Here is a 19,033-nt window from a genome sequence, read left to right as displayed (position 1 = left end):
TGTGTGTGTGTGTGTGTGTGTGTGTGTGAGAGAGAGAGTGTGTGTGTGTGTGTGTGTGTGTGTGTGTGTGTGAGTGTGTCTCATCATGTTCCTCTCAGATCTAACAACAGCCTGTATATGTTGTGTGTTGCTTGTGAATGTGATGTATATTGAGCTGAAGGACAGCGAGGACACTCTGACTTTCTGTACTGTTTGGTAGTTGCATTCTTATTCCAGTATTCAGCAGCAAATACATTTTAAACGTATTTCACTTGAGTTCACCAATACTATATTTCTACAAATGAATTAAGCTCTATTCATTTACATTATGTAGCTAAAACTTGAATTAAGCAAAACCATTAAAATTATAAAGATCAAATTAACCTTATGTCTTATCTAATAGCTTGCAAAAGCATGCCAAGGTAACTAACAAAAATTACTGCCCTGTGGTGTGTTTCCCAAGAGCATCGTAGAGACAACTATAGTCACAAGTTTTGTCGTTATCAACATATTTTAACGATTCAGTGTTTCCTGAATCCATAGTCCCAATGAACATTCACAAACAGTATCGCAAAGGTGTGTGTTTGAAACTACAGCTCTCGACCTGCTCACTGTGACATGATATCTGAAACCGTTTGGCTTATTGAAGGTGAGATATTACTACTGTTTAACCCTAGCAATCGTATAGCAGCATAAAAATGATTTTTTGCTATCCACTCCCAACAGCATAGCTTCGCAGTGGTGATTTCCTCTGCCACGCATCTTTTCTTCAGAAAGTCCACAGCAGTTGCTGGCAGATCCTCTCACCCTTGTTTTATCTCTGTCTTTCTCTGACAGGTGTCAGTAACTCCTCATGAAGAAGAGCCGTGAGCAAATCGTCCTTCAGAATGACCTCATTATAATCACAGCTCAAGGATTTTGCGTTCTGAGCATTAGACACTTTGGAAAAAAAACAGAAATTGCAAGGGTTTGACGTTTCATTCTCTGCGATTTCTGTGATATTTCAGAACTTTTGAGTTTTTGTTTTGTTTCTCAAATCCACCGTGGTGATTCGTTACATGGCCCAGATGAGTTTTCTCATATGCAGCGCTGTCTGGCTCCTCACTGTTCATCTCTGGGGACCGAGATCTGCTGACGGGGCCCCTGACCGAACCCACCATGACCCCAAACATTCATGGGACGCCCTACAAAGACAGAAACGAAACTGGGTTTGGAATCAGTTCTTTGTGCTTGAGGAATACACAGGGACTGATCCTCTGTATGTCGGCAAGGTAAGATTTCTGCTCTCATTTCTCCCATGAAAGTGTTGCTGTGTTTTTTTTTTTTTTTTAATGATCATCCCAAAAGTGTAGTGTTTAGAATCATGAATAAATGCATTCAAGTCCTGTCCATCGTCTACAGGTAAATGTTTGGATCTTTCTGGTGATGAACTACACAGCATTTGCTGTGTAACGTGCCGCTTCAAAGTGAAACATACTGTAATACACGTGGAAGTAAATGCTGAAGAAACAACAGCTGCGTTAGAACATTCAGCGGTCCACAATTAGACACAATTTTGTTGTTCACACAGAACACTGCAGTTATGAGAAAATCAACATCTTAAAATGTAATGCTTTAAGAGTGTCAGAGTAATGCAGTGGTAGCAGAGAATAGACTTTACAGAGAACTGGCATAAATCTTAAAATATTACATACTTGTTGCACTTTTTTTTTCTGCTGCAGGGATTTATTTCTGGAACTTTTTGCCCTTTAGCTGCAAAAACGTCAGCTCTTGAGGAAGGTCTATTAATTCTGCCCTTCTGCTCTTTTACTGATACTGAGTGTCAGTGTTCATTGACAGAGTTTCAGTCAGAACCAGCCGTGATCATGACGCCAACCAGTGGCTCAGAAAACACTTCATTAGAAAAGACGGGGAAACGTCTCTTTCACATTTTCAACAGATATCATTTAAATGTTGATGGGATTTTTTTTCTCAAATTATAAATAGGATTTCTGTTGTTTGCTGGGTCATCATTACTGGGGAACAACCTGTTATCCCCATTATGAGGAGGTTCTCTATGGCAGTGGTTCTCATCTCCAGGGCTCGACACATTTTGGCTGCTTCCGAAATGGCGTACTCAATGAGTAGGTACTTAATTTCTATAAGTACTTTCTTATCGAGAGCTAAAAGAGTAGGTACTGTACAGCCATATCTGGTTGAGTATGAATGTGATCCGGACATCATCCGCCATGTTGACGTTATCATGTGATCTACGACGTTATAACAAGCGCAACAACTTAAAAGATACGAGTGGTAGGTTTAATTCATCTATCTGTAAATATTTTGATGTTAATGAAATTTGCTTATTTTGTTGTCTTGTTGAAGAAACAGCTGCCCTTTTATTGTGATTGTATTATAAGCAATACATTTTGTGTTGATTTAAGTTTTTATATTTTTAACTGACCCACAGTTTAATCTTTAAAGATATTATTTTTGTCATGAAAACCCAAAATCGTTATCTCGTGAATATGTTATTAATTTCTTTATTTTATGTGTAAAATTGCTCATCTACACGCAAAACTGGCTTAATTCTCCTATGTTTTCTTCTTTTTCTTGTTGAATTTTTCTCTCGTTTCATCCCTGAGGCTTATAAATAACAAAAACAACAACAACAAAAACAATTGTATTTTTTAATGCATTATGGTTATATGAATATTATGATTATTCAAAGATAATTAATATTTTTTTACCCTGTGTATATAATCTCATACTATGATGTACGCAAAGTTCTGCAGTAATAAAAAGAACATAAGAGCGACAGGTGCACAAACACCTCCATAGCATCAGTAACATGTTACAGGAAAACCCTACCTAGTACTGTTCCTCAGCGTTTGTAATATCTGCACAAAGGAGACGTCGATCAGCTGCTCAAAGATCTCGCCTTTGGAGAAGACTGTTCATTTTACACTCGAAAAATGTAAGTATTACTACCTAGAAATTAAGACGACCTCAGAATGCATTGCTAGCCCACCCCAACACTTATGAACAATAATAATGATAAATGCTGGCCAATAATTCATTATATTTTTTAGTAAAACAAACTAATTGTAATTTTTTCATATGCCATAACTGCATGACTACACACTAGACAAATGCAGCCAAGGTGAATACATCTCAATTTTCAGTCAAGTAATGAATTAATGCATATGTTAATGAAACAATTAGTGGTAACACTTTATAATAACTTTCATTAATAAATCATTAACAAACATTATATAAGGTGTAACAATCATTACTTAATATATATTCACAAATCTAGAAATATGAGATAATGTGCTTGTTAATTCAATCCAAGTTTTCAATTCAAGTTTATTTGTATAGCGCTTTTCACGATACAGATTGTTGCAAAGCAATATTCTCTATTGATTATAGAAATTGCAACATTTTCAAGAAAATACTTAATTTATCATTTATCAAAACAATGCAATATAAACAGATTAAATCGTGTTCCCTCATAGTAATCAAATTGGCTTCTGGACACCATTGACCACTTACCCAACCCTTAAACCAACCCATACCACCAAACCTGATCCTAACCTTACCCACTCACACCTCAATAGCAGCAAGTGTTGTGCATTAACAAAAGCTTTTAATTATTGTATAACTGTAATCTGTTAAAAATCATTTGTAGGTTTTCAAGATGTGCGTGATCATATGAACTAGACGTTTAATGACATGTGTAAGCATTTTATTTACATGAAATGTTAATAATTAGGTAATGTTTAATACATTTATTAGTAAACATTAACAAGCACATTATTTCACTTTTCTAGATATGTGAATATATATTAACTAATGATCCATTAAACATTACATAATGTTTGCTAATGATTTATTAATGCAAGTTATTATAAAGTTTTACCCAATTAGGCTATATTTTATTTACTGACAACAACAGGAAACATGAATAAATGAGTAAAATAATAAATAAAAGTAACCATGACAATAAATAAATACAAGTTAGTGACACATGAAACAAAGCTTTATTCAAACATTGTTCTGACAATCATGTATTTACAGGCGGTGAATCCACATCTACTGCATCTCAACAGCTGAGACAGTTCTGCAGCTGACCACCGTGTCCACCTTCCCCTGTCTCTGCCGTCCATCATGTCCCTCATTGCTGCAGTCAGACTGAATCTGATCATGGATGGGAAAGGGACATCGCGGCTATCATTGCCTGAGTGCACAGAGAGGATGAGGAAGACCATGATGACGCCCCTGAACCACACAATCTTGAACAACAGCAGGAGAACACAAGCGGGACAATCTGGCTATCGCGGTGTCTGCTCAAAACATCTGTGTGATGCTCTCCATGAATACCACTACCTTTAAAACATTTACACAGAGTAAAACGCTTTACATCTCATGTTTTTAGCATTCCATTTCTTGCCAAATTTAATTTTATGTTTACAGTTGCATGCTAATTTTTGATACAGCTTCATTACTTTTGTGGTGTAGTGATCAGGAAAGCAGAAGCTTGCTGGATCGATCTCCGCAGTCGTCACCACTGGTTGTGTCCTAGAGCAAGCCTCTTTACTCCAGGTTGTTTCAGAGGGATTGGGGTCCCTGTAATAAGAGCACTGTAAGTCACTTCAGATAAAAGTATCTGCCAAATGAATAAATGTAAATGTGATTTTTGTAAATGTTTTTTTGTGTCTTGGGCACAAACTCTCAATAAAGCTGCTTATTTCTTCAAGGTACTACTATAATATAAATGCTTATATTTCATACTACTTCTATTTTGAGCTTTAAAGGGTTAGTTCATCTAAACATAAGTTCAGTCATTATTTACTCGACTCCATGCTGTTCATTCCTTGTGTGTGTTTTTGTTTTGTATTTTTCTGAACACAATAGGTATGCATTTGCATTTGCATTTGCTGCAGAGCTTTTGTGGTGGAGCAGGACCTGCAAGGAAAGGTGACGGTGGCATTTGTGAAAAAAAGGGAAAATCTGAAACAAAAATATATAGCGAGATCATTTTGTTACTTCTAATACAGAAATCAAATTACATCATTCTGTTAAAATGACTGCTTGTGTATTGTGTTTGTGCATTTTTGTAGGATCTGAAATGTCTGCAGACTGGTGTGAGCTGTGAGGATGGAGGAGTCCACAGCAGCATCCTGGAAATGGTCCAGTGCCATAGATGAGTTGCTCCATCACTCCACCTCTTACTGTCTCATCAGGACCGGATGCTGCTGTGGTCTCTTCATCCTCAGTGACCCTAGAGCCAGCGAGAGCATCTAGAGAAAGACCAAAAGACACTGAGGATGTGAGTTTGGTCAAGTTTGTCCTGCTGGTTTCTGTTCATACAATATCATTCAATGAAATCCGAGTTTCAGAAGCTTCAAAAGTATCATCAAATAAAGTCCTGAAGCTTCTGAAAGTCAGGTTCTATTGACTGATGTTGTATGAACAGAAACCAGCAGGACAAACTTGACCAAACTCACATCCTCAGTGTCTTTTGGCCTTTCTCTAGATGCTCTCGCTGGCTCTGGGGTCACTGAGGATGAAGAGACCACAGCAGCATCCGGTCCTGATGAGACAGTAAGAGGTGGAGTGATGGAGCGACTCATCTATGGCACTGGACCATTTCCAGGATGCTGCTGTGGACTCCTCCATCCTCAGTGCTCACACCAGTCTGCAGACATTTCAGATCCTACAAAAATGCACAAACACAATACACAAGCAGTCATTTTAACAGAATTATGTCATTTGATTTCTGTATTAGAAGTAACAAAATGATCTTACTTTATATTTTTGTTTCAGGTTTTCCCTTTTTTTCACAAATGCCGCCGTCACCTTTCCTTGCAGGTCCTGCTCCACCACAAAAGCTCTGCAGCAAATGCACAGGAATCAAGAATCAGAAAAGTGCTGTGATAACTCTGTTTGAAATTACAATAATTAAAATAAACTACAACTTAAGATTTAAAAGATGTGTTATGGATGTCTGTAGTATACTCACTGAGAGCCTTTGATAGCAGCCTTCCTTCATCAGTCACTCTTCACTGGATAAACACACGTGTGTCTCATCTGTTGCTGTAACATCCAGACAAGAGTCAAGTCACCTCTTATCTCATTATCTGCTCAATGCTGCATTTACATGTTGAGGTAGCTGCTGATGGGTTAACTTGCTTTTTATCCAACACAAATGTTCCTCAATTTATCAACAATACTAATGGACAAATGAAATAGATAACTCATGTTTAGTTACTCTATGTAGATTTGTTTATTTACATGACTTACATTCATCTAATGTAAGCAGTGTTGACAACAGTGAATTCTACATAATAGCACACATACATCACTCACTCAGATGTCTGTTCATGTTGTGATGTGCTCATATGCAATTCTTTTAGAATATTTTCCTGTCTCGTATTAAATAGACATTTAATCATCTTTAAGATGTACTGTATAAGGTTTATGTAAATGCACTTTGAAGACATATGTGCGCTTACTGGAGCTCCCCTGTTTGCTATACAAAATAAAAGTGTTTTCACAGAAAAAAATATACTGTAACGTTACTGTCTAGCATCTTACACCTTTAGCAAATCAACAGTTTACTATACAGTAGCTCAACAAATATGATTTTAACTCAGGGAACCATGTTTTTAATTTATAAATACTCACATTTGTAAACACCCTCGTCGCTGTTCTCCATCACATTCGATGATGACATCCTCTCACGTGGGCTTCTGGGATAGAAAAGTGTCCATTGATGAACACTTCAGAATCTGGGCTGAAGCAGTAGGACATCCGGGGTTTTCTCGCCTGTTCTTTTATGAATACTGCGGTTTCGATTATTCTTTTTTCTTCACGTACTCTTTTTCACTACTATATAGTAGGTAAGTAAGCATATTAGAACGCAAACTGAGTATGCGTACATCCGAATCTCACGAGAATTAGTACAATTTTTGTCTACTCTTTTATGAATACTGAGGATTCAAACATTCTTATTCGCTCGCCTTCTGCTTTTTGCATACTATATAGTAGGGAAGTATGCCATTTCGGACACAGCCTTTGTGTGTTTCTCTTATCTGACACACTCGGTTCAGTTCATGGAGCTCTCTCCTAATGAGCTGATGATCTGGAACAGGTGTGTTTGATTAGGGAGACAGGTCTAATGTGCAGTGCTGGAACTGTTCTCCAGGAACGTGGCTGGGAACCCCTGATCTAGTGTTCAGCCCGCTCACTGCAGAGGTGTGGAGTAATTGCACCTCTGGGAGATGATTTAGGAACCGCCTCTTGTAACACACAATCTGCTTCTCAACCGTCCACCACTGTCTGCCTCTTCTAACACACACATCAGATCATTGGTGAATGATGAGGGAGAAACACATGTGCAGTGGTGAGTCTCCAGGACTGGGTTGAGAAGCACTGATTTAGAGCGTGTGTGTGTGCGTGCGTGCGTGCGTGCGTGCGTGCGCGTGAGTGAGTGTGTGAGAGAGAGAGTACATTATGTATATAGAATAACACAGATGTTGTAGCGGCACCACTGTTTTTCCTCATTGCTCCTCACCTGTGTGTTAATTGTTCACTCATGCAAGCCAGTGGTTTGTGGTGGACTTCTGAAGTGAGGAGGCAAAGTTTCCATCTTTCTCCAGGACTACTGCACTTCTGCTACTATGAGAACAACTCTGTGATTTACTCAAAACACCAGTGTTGGTAGCTTTAACATTGAGTAATATATTTAATGTTTTTTCATGGGAAAAAATTCACAAAGCAGGAAATTCTGTCATCCACTTTCACACATTGAACACCGTGAACTGCTGTCTTGATAAATCTACCATATCTTCTGCTGACACAAGCAACAGCTTTCTGTCTTTTTATCTGTAAGATACTATTCACACATCTGCACCAAAATACTGGAAAACTCTGTTATGTCTGTCACTGGCATCTAGGTTTGAATTGTTCAACAAAGCAAGTTTTTTGAAGGGCAAAGAAACACATTTCCAGGGGCATCGATAGACTCTTTACTGGGATACGAGCTGAGATGTATTCCAGCAGACACGTCACAACACTGGCGTTACTGTTCACTCAATGTTATCGTTTACATTATGATTTAAAACAGGAAGGCCGATTGTAACATCAGAACCAAAATATTCAATCACCTCATTCCACTACATTTGTAATGAATAATACAGTCATTTTGCATGTAACTTTTTCTGCAGAGGTTTATTTCTGTTAGAAAATGAGTGATATTGCCATCTACAGGCTATTGAAAGCACTAGGTCTTCATTGACCACACTTGTCACTGAGGCTACTTGAATATGAGAGCATCGGCAGCTAGTTGTGTGTTGCAGGTGTTTTATATATGAGATGAGCACATGAGTCTAAAACCAGCACGTCCAGTACAAGCAGGGTTTGACTATTTAATTTTGCTTAATATTATTTTATTTTCCATTATATTGAATATAACTTTTTGAAGAATGTTGGTTAACTTATGGCCTTTCTGAACTCTTAATCTTAGCAAAAACTTTTGTTTGTAGATGTTCAGGAGGCTGTTGTGTTTACTTTGATTTATTGCACTATTGAGGTGTTCAGTTTTATTTCATTTTAGAAAACAAACATGGTTGCTCTCCTCACAAATCAACTGTTTGTTTGTATTAACCTGTTATGAGATCTCTGAAGTTTACCAAGAAAAAGATTAAACATGGCTCATTTGAACATAGGTATAGTAATACATGTTTTAGAATAGCTGTTGCAAAAATAATAAAGTCTTATTGTCAGAAACATCTGGATTCAACTATTAGTAATTTGGAGCACATTGTTAATGGATATAAAGTATATGAGAGATCACAACAAATGCGGTGGACTAGCTGTTTAAATTTTTTAGGAACAACTTGGAGGGTTTTTAAGGCAAGATAAAAAAACTAAATCACTTTACTGAGATAAATCTTTGCTAACAATAAAACGTATAAAAAAATAAAATATAAAAAAATATTTTAATATTCAAATTATTGTACAAAATTGTATGTAGTAGCATTGTTTACTGAGGCCTATAAATGAAGGTTATTATCTCTGATACCAATATACTGATGCCGCTATTAAAATATATTGTGAGTAAATTCCTGGGGAAATCATTTATTAACAATATTATATATAAAAAAAATATTATAACTTTGAATTTTAGTAAACTTATTTACATACACCCATTATAATAAAAGTCCCATTTAGCGGTGCGTTTTATCTGAAGTGTTTGTTTTTAGTACTGTCTGTTGTCAGACTGTCTGTCTGTATGAGAGCTGCTCATTTCTGTCATGTTCGGCACCTCTCACCGACTCATTCCTGCTTTTCTCCCGTGTTCTGTCTCTGTCAGCTACACGTGGTGGTTTGTTTTGATGCACCTGGCCAGTATCGCCAGAGAGTGGGGCACAGCAAGCATGAGTGCTGCAGTTCCTACACTAACTTCTCCCAGGAGCTACGGAAGGTCTTTGACCGATCAGCTCAGGGTAATGAGGCAGCACGAGCACTATCGCTACTGCAACAGGGAACCAGAACGGTGTCAGATTACGCCATCGAGTTCCGCACACTTGCCACGTCTAGCAACTGGAACAGCATGGCGTTGTGGGACCACTTCCTCCATGGACTGGCTGAGCACATAAAGGACGAGATCTTCTCCCTGGAGCTGCCTCCCTCACTCGATGGTTTGGTCGAACTCGCCACTTGAGTGGATTTCCGCTTGGTGCTCAGGTTGCAACACTGCAGCATGGAAATCAGGCATGAGAGCTTTGATCTGCCACCCAGCGCTAGGGGCGCCACGACACCACGGTTTGGTTTCTCTGAAGAGGAACCCATGCAGATCGGCCGTGCTCATCTCACGGTCCGGGAACGGCGGCATCGGATCGCCCATGGGTTGTGTCTCTATTGTGGGGAGGCGGGGCATATGGTTGCTGCCTGTCCACACAAGAGGTAACCTCCTTCTGGAGAGAGGTCGCGCACTGTAAGCATGACTGCTGCTCTACTGCCCTCTGGTGGCCGGACTACTCTCCCAGCTGTGCTTCAGTCAGAGTCCATTTTGTTTGTCTCAATGTTTGGTGTCTGCGTCATCCCCTGTCATGTCTGTCTCTGTGATACAGGGGGAGCCTGTACACCTGGAAAATGTTCCGGCGGCTTACCATGACTTGATACTGGTATTCAGTAAGTCCTGAGCTTCATCTCTCACTCCGCACAGCCGTATGATTGTGCGATAGATTTATTACCTGGCACTTTTCCACCTAAAGGGCGCCTTTATTCGCTCTCTGGTCCTGAGAGGGAGGCCATGTAAAAATACATCAATGAGTCTCTATTAGCCGGGTTTATATGTCCTTCTTCCTCTCCAGCTGGGGCGGGGGTTTTCTTTGCGGAGAAGAAAGATGGGTTGCTCCATCCCTGCATTGATTATGGGGGACTGAATGACATCACGGTCAAGAATAGCCATCCTTTGCCATTGATGTCTTCAGCCTTCGAACTCTTGCAGGTGGAAACCATCTCTACAAAGTTAGACCTACGCAATGGTTACCACCTAGTTCGGATTAGGAAGGGGGACGAATGGAAGACCGCTTTTAACACCCCTACAGGTCACTTTGAGTATTTGGTTATGCCCTTTGGACTTTCAAACTCCCCAGCGGTCTTCCAGACACTCGTGAATGATGTTCTCAGTGACGTGGTCAACCGGTTCGTGTTCATACCTCGACGACATCCTGATTTTCTCCCAGAACGAGCGTGATCACATCCAGCACATCAGGCTAGTGTTACAGCAGCTTCTAGAGAATTGCTTATTCGCCAAACTGGAGAAGTGTGAGTTCCACGTACGATCAGTTCCGTTCTTGGGGTTTATTTTGTCACCGGAAGGCATTCAAATGGACCCTGCCAAAGTAGAAGTGGTTGCTAATTGGCCCACCCCAGACAGTCGTAAAGCGGTTCAACGATTACGGTCTCCTGCACCATTGGGATCAAAATTATCTGTTAATATGCTCCTACAATTACAAGAAACAAACTGACATTTGTAGAGTAACATGTAGGAGAGATCACTATTCCAGATTAAATTGCATAGAAACCGCTTTGCAGTAAGCATAGCTAAATCACAGTTTTTTTTAAGATGACATTATTTTGATTGTATATTGGAACTTCAGAAGAAGGTTGAAGAGAAGGCTGTCTGATAAATGTGGATAACACACACACACACACACATCACATAGTCTCATCACTCAGGCTGTTCTATTTTGCAATCTATTTTACTAAAGGCCACTTTCAACAAATGTCAACTAGGAGACACAGGTAAACAGTCTGAGCACTGGCTAAATTTAGAGAGGTGTAAAGGTTGCCAGTTTCAGATGAAAAATGAGATAGATATAGATTTATATTATATATTTATAGTATATTTAACCGTGAACATGGGCTACTTTTTATCCCAGTTTCTACTAAACCCATCTGGTGGGTTTCTGCCAAAAAGCTTTCTTTATTTTCATCTGACCACAGAAGCCAGTCCCATTTGAAGTTCCAGTCGTATCTGACAACTGAATATGTTGGAGATTGTTTTTGGACGAGGGCAATTTCTTTTCTAGATTTTTTCTTGAAACCCTCCTGAACAACATGTGGTGATGTACTTTGAGTCTTTGGCCACTCAAAGTCTCCTACTCAGCGTGTATTAGGACGATATAGACACACGTCCTCTTCCAGACAGATCTGTAACATCTTTAGCTGATTGGAACCTCTTAATTATTGCCCTGATGGAGGAAACCGGGATTTTCAATTCTTTAGCTCTTTTCTTACAGCCACTTTCTATTTTGTGAAGCTCAACAATCTTGTTCTGTACATGAGAACTATATTCTTTGGTTTTACTCTTTGTAATGGATGATTAAGGGAATTTGTGTTCTTAATATTTATAATCCTGTGAAACAGAGATCATGGCTAGACAATTTCATGCTCCTAGTCACCCTGGTGTGCGGAAAAATTTACATATGAATGGGAATATAATTAAGAATTATTTTACTTTACTTAAAAATTAGATTTTGTAGGGGTGCCAATAATTGAGGACAACGTGCACTGAAGAAAAACATTTATTTCATAATGTGAGTTTGCCTCCACTTTCAATAGTTTTACTTCAATAAATGGTTAGAATTCTCAGAATTTTTTTGAATGAAAGATCAAAAAGATTAACGATGCAGATTTATTTTCACAGCCACCTTCCATTGTGCATAAATGTAATGTCTATACATTTCTGCTTTTAAAAAAATGAGAAAATCAGAATAGGTGTAATGGCGATCTATTCCTTTCTGTTCTCCACCATTTCCATAGGGGATCAGCACAAAGGATTTGATGCATAAACCCAAAACGTGCAGTGTAACAGTTTACTTTGTTTGTCAGGATACAACAAAAATCAAACTTAAAAACTATTTACACTTCTTCAAGCTTCAAATTAAATATGGTTTCAAAAAACGGTCAAAAGTCTGTCTAACACAAGGGTTGGCAACTCTTTCATCCCTCTGCGGTGGCTCCCTGTAGCATGGGTGTACAATACGTGGGGGAGGAGTCCCCCTGACTTCTAATAAAACCTAAACTCTTCCCATGCACTTTTACTCGGGCAAGTGTGTTCACATAGAGGTTTTCAAGGGCCAATGTGAATAAATCTAGATTTAAATGAAAAGAGACACGATAGGCACGTCGTTTTGGATATGTTTTATTCTTATCCAAAATGATGTGAACATCACAGAGCGCTGAACACTCTCATGCACTGTAGGTTTCATTCATACTCGAAGCCGGAGGGCGCTCTCATACAGAAAGTCCAAAATGGACTCATATGATAGAAGTAACTTTTGACGCCAGGAAATCCCTAATATGGACAAAGGCATCCCGCTATCGCTGTAGCTAAGCTGAATAACAAGCATAAACCTTAACTGATGAAACGTGAAGACAATAAACGATTGCAACAATATATGGTTTATGTGTGTTTTTTAAGTGTTTTATATGAATGATACTTGACATAGCATTAATTACAGTACAGAAGCTATAAAATAAATGTTCTGCCTTATTCTGTGATAAAAATGGAAAAAGTGTTTGTAGTATATAAACTATTATACTGATTATACAATCATAACCATAAACTTGTCATTAGTAAAATATATATCAAAAATATTATCGAAGACAAATGATTGGTTATTGTACAGCAGTGTATTTTATTATATTTTATTTATTATTATAAGGTTTTTTTTTTTTTGTCAATTAGACATGCATAAATATTATTAGGCCTATTATTATTATTATTATTATCACATTTTACATTTCTGTCCCCATCACTTCTGAAATGATTGCTACTCCCCTGCCCTGTAACATAACTGAATATAACACTTTAGCTATATGCCGTGTTATCTTTATTCAGGGATCAAATATTTTGTGGCTCCACATTAATTTTATTTGGTGGAAAAGGGGCCAAAATGGCTCTTTTGACATTGCAGGTTGCAGACCCCTGGTCTAACACCAAGCCCCTTCCTTCTTCTTACAGTTCAAACTTTGCATCACTTATGCATACCTATTACATATGACATCAAAACTGACCTATGGAAGTCACGTATACAATACAAATATCACAAAATATGCAAACTGTATATCAAATAACAATCACTGTTAAAAAAAATGTTCTTTATGGCTCTAACAATAGTTTCTGCTGTAATCAGCATTATGCCACAAATCCTGTCAATCAGCTCAACATCTGGAATGCTTGAGAATGCTGGAGTTTGTGCCATAACCTGGTCTTTGAAATTAATTTAGTGAATCAGTTTCTAAACTAGCACATATACTGTAAAAAAAAAAACAGCGATTGATTCTTAGTCGATTTTCCCCCAGACTGTTGCAGTATATTTCTGCTTGTCTTTCAATAATATAGTTCAGGTTTAACATGAAGATGTTGACCCTCAGATGGCTATTTTGTATGTTTATGGCTTTCCTATAAACTTCTAAGGAAGGTATACTTGAATTGTGTAGTGCTTTGAACACTAATTATTCATGTTGTTTATTTTTCAATATCTTTGATATATTCAACATTTAAGAACAAGATGCTACTCCTAAATCTGTTACCTCTAAACAGTGAAATTACTTTCACCAGCTCATAAATGTATTATTGCAATGTTTACAAATGCCCGTAGGCAAGAGAAAAGATTATGAATGCTAAACTAGTCAAGACAGACTTCAAACAGAGAAATACATAACTGACAAGACTTTAAATTCCTGCAGAGAGAAGCAGTTCAGTTGTTGCAAATTCCCCCATTTCAGAGCTCACCCAATCATTGTTTAGAGACATTGTTTAACATGTCTGTGTTTTGCAGCACACTTGATGCTCTCCTAGGATTAGGGTTAGGTGATGTGTTTAAGGCCCGTTGTGTGGGGCTCTATGAGCCGTGCATCACACACACCGTGCAGTGCTGATGGGATCATGGTAATCGAACCAACAGCACAATGATTGTACAGATAACATTATTAGCATAACTTTATTAAATGTCATGTTTCTCTTGCAGTCTTATAACAATAGCCAAAGAAGTAGATAACTGGTTGTGTATAAAGCATCATTCTTCATCACTTTCACCAGTGACACTGATGTGAAGTCACTTAGTTTGGCACGTGTTTAATTAGCTACATTCCACTGTTCTGTTCTTCTTCATCTTCACTACCTCACTTGAAACAGCTTTGCATCATAGAAGTGTGTCATTGCCAGCGGTACAAACCATTGGCAAATTTCATCATTGCGTCATATGCAGAGAAGTGCATTGTTGATGCAAGTGGGATCACAAATGGAAACATGAATAGACTTCCTCTTCAAAGAACTATAGAGCACAACGCCAAAGCTCTTTTCCCGTTCTCTCTCCTGTAATGGGCACCTTAGAGGCAATATCTGTCACCTTTTTTCCTGTTTGCCTGCGAGATGATGGAGCTGAAAGTTGACAGCTGAAATGCTTCAGACAGAAGCAGAGCGAGAGACAAAAACTGTACATAAGAAGAAGAAACGTGAGCGAGTGTAGTTTCAGAGCGGATGTTTTCAGAGGTGGAATAGCGGTACAATGTGTCATTTGCATTTATATTATTTTTTAGGCGCTGACATCCCTCAGGCTAACCTGTTAGCAATGGCATCATGCCAGAAACTGAGATTAGATGAAAGAAAGCGGATAGATATGTGCCTGGATAAACGTAATAACAACCCACAGACATCTGCAGAACATCTGCAGAACTTCAGACAACTATTTTCACACAAATGGCATTGTTCAAGGAACCGTTTCAGATGTTTGAGAGGCACTCAAAAAAACCTTCATCTAATATTCTTATTAAGCTTAGAAAGGGCTACTCAAATCAAATATTGAATTCATTGATACGATGCAACACAGGTTGACCTGTAGACAGTATTGTAACATCCAAAAATGTACACATTTTACGTTTATAGCGTCTTACATATGTTAAGGAAAGCAGGGAGGAATATCAGTGAAGTTCAGGGAATCTTCACTGCTGCTCTGGGAACACAGGGCCAGTCTGGATTTTCTCTGCAGAAATGGGAGTCGGATCACTTTGTATCCTGATGCTGGTTGAAAGATTCAGTCTATAATTCCAGATTCTTACAGTGATCACTCATTTTCTCAGTCACTTGAGTGAATCTACAATATCTAATGCCCTGCGTTATGTTTCACATCAAGTCAGTGTGTTGCTGCTGGATTACGATTGGCACCGATAGGTTTGGCCTTGATATATGTGGATGCGGGTGTAAGACTGGCTTTTCTCTCATGTAGATGGAGGTCAGTTGAAGTTTGTGAAGGAATGTATTAATTAATTTATGCACTTTGAAGGGGAAATTGTTCCTAATTATGATAAAATAATACTTGTTAGGGACATTTTGATATCCATGTATGTTGTCCATTCTCTCTGCAGTACATCTAGCTCTACATCAAAGAGAGTGTTGCATATGAACTGCTGTATATGAAGAGGCATTACAATCCGTTTAGACTTGATCTCATCAAAATATTGAGGAACATGTTAATGCTTTTAACTCCTCTTGTGCAAAGATCTTACATTCTCTTGCTCCTCTTAAGAAGAAACATGCTAAACCCAAATCAGTCCCTGGGTTAAATGATGTTACCACACTTTAAGATATCTGTGCAGAAGATCATTACGTAAATGGTAGAAGGACAAACTCCAGGTGTCTTAGAAAATGTCAAGAGACTCTTTATGGCTGCATTCAAAATCACATACTAGCTTGTGTAGGTACTTATTTTGAATAAGTAAGTACTTCATGACTGCTGAACATGTATGCTCTATATAGTATGAATGTCATCTGGGTGTACTACATTTGTTATGTGTGACCTCATGGGATGGTAAAGTCCCACACTTCAGAATCTAGTGTTAGTAGGTCACTTCAGAAGTGTCGGTCATCTGGTACATTTTGCCCCCATTTTAGGAGTACTGTGAATTCAGACATACTACCGTACTTTTGTGACGTACCATTTTTTTGCCTATTATATAGTAAATAAATTTGCCATATGTGTGCTGTTGGGCTGCCTCTAGGAACAGGGCTGGGAATCACTGATCTGTATTATGTCACCACTTCCTCAAGGTTTTTGTGAATGGAGTTGCAGAGATTCGATACAACATTGAGAAACCGGTGTGTGACTCAAGATGTTATTCTGATGCACTTCTTGAAACAAATTATAAACACTGTAGGTCCTACTTTGTTGTCAATAATAAATAAAAGGTTAATAACAGGATCTGTTCCAGGGTATTTTAATCCTGCAGGTATTCAGCCTCTTAATATTAATAATAATAATCATAATAATAATCATCATCATCTTGACACAATATATTTTTTTTTTACTCCTAACTCCAGGCCTATTTCTAAATTATGTTTTATTCCTACAATTATATAAAAAGCGGTATTTCCCTGATGGCCTGTTTAAATTATGTGAAAGCATAGATGTCATTAAATGTTTTAGGTCTCAATAATACAAAACGGATTATGTTTGGCCCTTCCGAGAAAATGTTGGGTCTGAGTATTTGACTTAAATCACCAGTAAATATCTGGGCTTTCAGTGTGGCAGTGGTTCGATAAACAGATTAATGAAGTCATTAAAACGAGTTTCTTTCAGTTTAGACTTTTATCTGAGGTAAAACCTTTCCTGTCTGTTAAGGATTTTGAGAAGGTTATCAGTGCTTTATCTTAGCTCGGCTGTGATTCCCTCTAAATAGGAATTAATAATGGTCCTCTTACTAGACTGCAAATGGTCCAGAATGCTGCAGCTAGACTGATGTGAGCCACCTGTAAGCACTACCAGATAACGCGGTTTGTTCTTCCCTTCAATGGCTACCAGTTCATTTTAGAATTGAGTATAAAATACCACTTTTTGGTTTAGAGTCTTCTTACCTCACGGGCCTGTTATCCATGCAGAATCCTCAGAGATCCTCAGATCAACCGATCAATATATACTAGTACTGAACTGAAAGCGAGGGGAGACCACATATATCCTTTTAAATTCTTTTCACTTTGGCTTTCAATTAAAGGGTCAATGTGTATGAATTTTCATGTTTTTAATTGCTTTTTTATTGCCTTAAAAAACGAGAACTTCTCTAACGTCCTAGGTTGTCTATGAAAATGTGTACACTGATTTTTATGTGAAGGACTGTTTTTGGGACATTTTTGTGAGGAAAATCGAAAGGATGTGATGTTTATGTGTGCTCCTGTGTCTTTCTTCTGTTCTGACACATGAGACAAATTATTGTTATGCAAGTACAGTCTGCGTTGTACAGCACTGCTGTTTTAATTGGTGCATTATAAATTAAATTAAATTTGTTAAAACTTGAGCTTTCAAAATTTGCTGTTATCACAATTCATATATTTCAGTATAAATTCATGTTCCAGTTTTATTTGAGTTCAGACTCACCTGCTGAGTGTAAAACCTGTACAGATGTTCAATATAAACAAGGGATTTGTACATTATTGGTGTAATATTCAGTAGTGTAATATTTAATATTATTAGTGTCTCTACATTTTTTCAGTATTGTGAAAGCAGTTTTTGAAACAGTGCAGCTGTTCCCGTATCAAGCTACTTTTTCCAATAAGAGAGAGCTGTATTGTGGCGAAACAAATGTCATCTTAAAAATGCAGCAGTCTCAGCACGAGATGCTGAAAAACATTGAGCTGTGTTGCAGTGCTAACAGATGTGCATCTAGTACATGTGTCTGTGCTGTGTTTTAATTACTGGCAAATGCAGAGTGTCCTGTGAAAGCACGCTTAGGCGAAGTTAGGCGACTCAGCAGGCCTTTGCTTGCCTTTCATATCTAAAGATGATATGCCAAGAAAGATTCCTCCTCATGTTGCAAACTTTACTTAAAAGAAAGCAGAAATAGTGGATTCAAATTATGCTTATACCCATTCCCAGATAACAAAAATAAGTTCTTAGAATGTTTTGCTAACATTCCAATTAAGTCATGAAAACGTTATTTCTGAATGTTTTCTTTTTGGTAACACTTTAAACTAGTTGCTTATGAAAGTGAAAAAGTAACAGTGACGTGACATGTGGCCAAGTATGGTGACCCATACTTGGAATTAGTGCTCTGCATTTAACCCATCCAAAGTGCACACACACAGCAGTGAACACACACACACACAGTGAACACACACCCGGAGCAGTGAGCAGCCATTTCTGCTGCGGTGCCCGGGGAGCATTTGGGGGTTCGGTGCCTTGCTCAAGGGTCTCACCTCAGTCATGGTATTGAGGGTGGAAGAAAGCACTGGTTATTTACTCCACCCACCAACAATTCCTGCTGGTACGAGACTCGAACCTGCAACCTTTGGGTTACGAGTCCGACTCTCTAACCATTAGGCCACAACTTCCCCGTGAGTATGCATTATTAGCAAGCATTACTAGAATATTAGCCATTTATTAGTACTAATTAAGCACGTATTAATGCCTTATTCTACATGATCTTATTCTACATTCCTAATCCTACCCAATACCTAAACTTAACAACTACCTCACAAACTATTAATAAGTAGCACATTAGG

At 38.2% G+C, this 19,033-nt stretch overlaps 1 protein-coding gene across 1 annotated transcript in view; it reads left to right on the top strand.

The window, feature by feature from the left end:
- The first annotated feature begins 1,037 nt into the window (after window positions 1-1,037).
- Window positions 1,038-19,033, top strand: part of LOC107570661 (cadherin-7-like) — a 106,308-nt gene continuing 88,312 nt past the window's right edge. The window contains exon 1 of the mRNA XM_016256915.1: window positions 1,038-1,250. Coding sequence (XP_016112401.1) covers window positions 1,038-1,250 — 213 coding nt within the window. The remainder of the gene's footprint in view (window positions 1,251-19,033) is intronic.

This window comes from Sinocyclocheilus grahami, unplaced genomic scaffold, assembly GCF_001515645.1.
Source record: "Sinocyclocheilus grahami isolate Dianchi unplaced genomic scaffold, SAMN03320097.WGS_v1.1 scaffold1489.1, whole genome shotgun sequence".
Lineage (NCBI taxonomy): Eukaryota > Metazoa > Chordata > Actinopteri > Cypriniformes > Cyprinidae > Sinocyclocheilus > Sinocyclocheilus grahami.
This window is presented reverse-complemented; position numbering and strand designations above follow the sequence as displayed.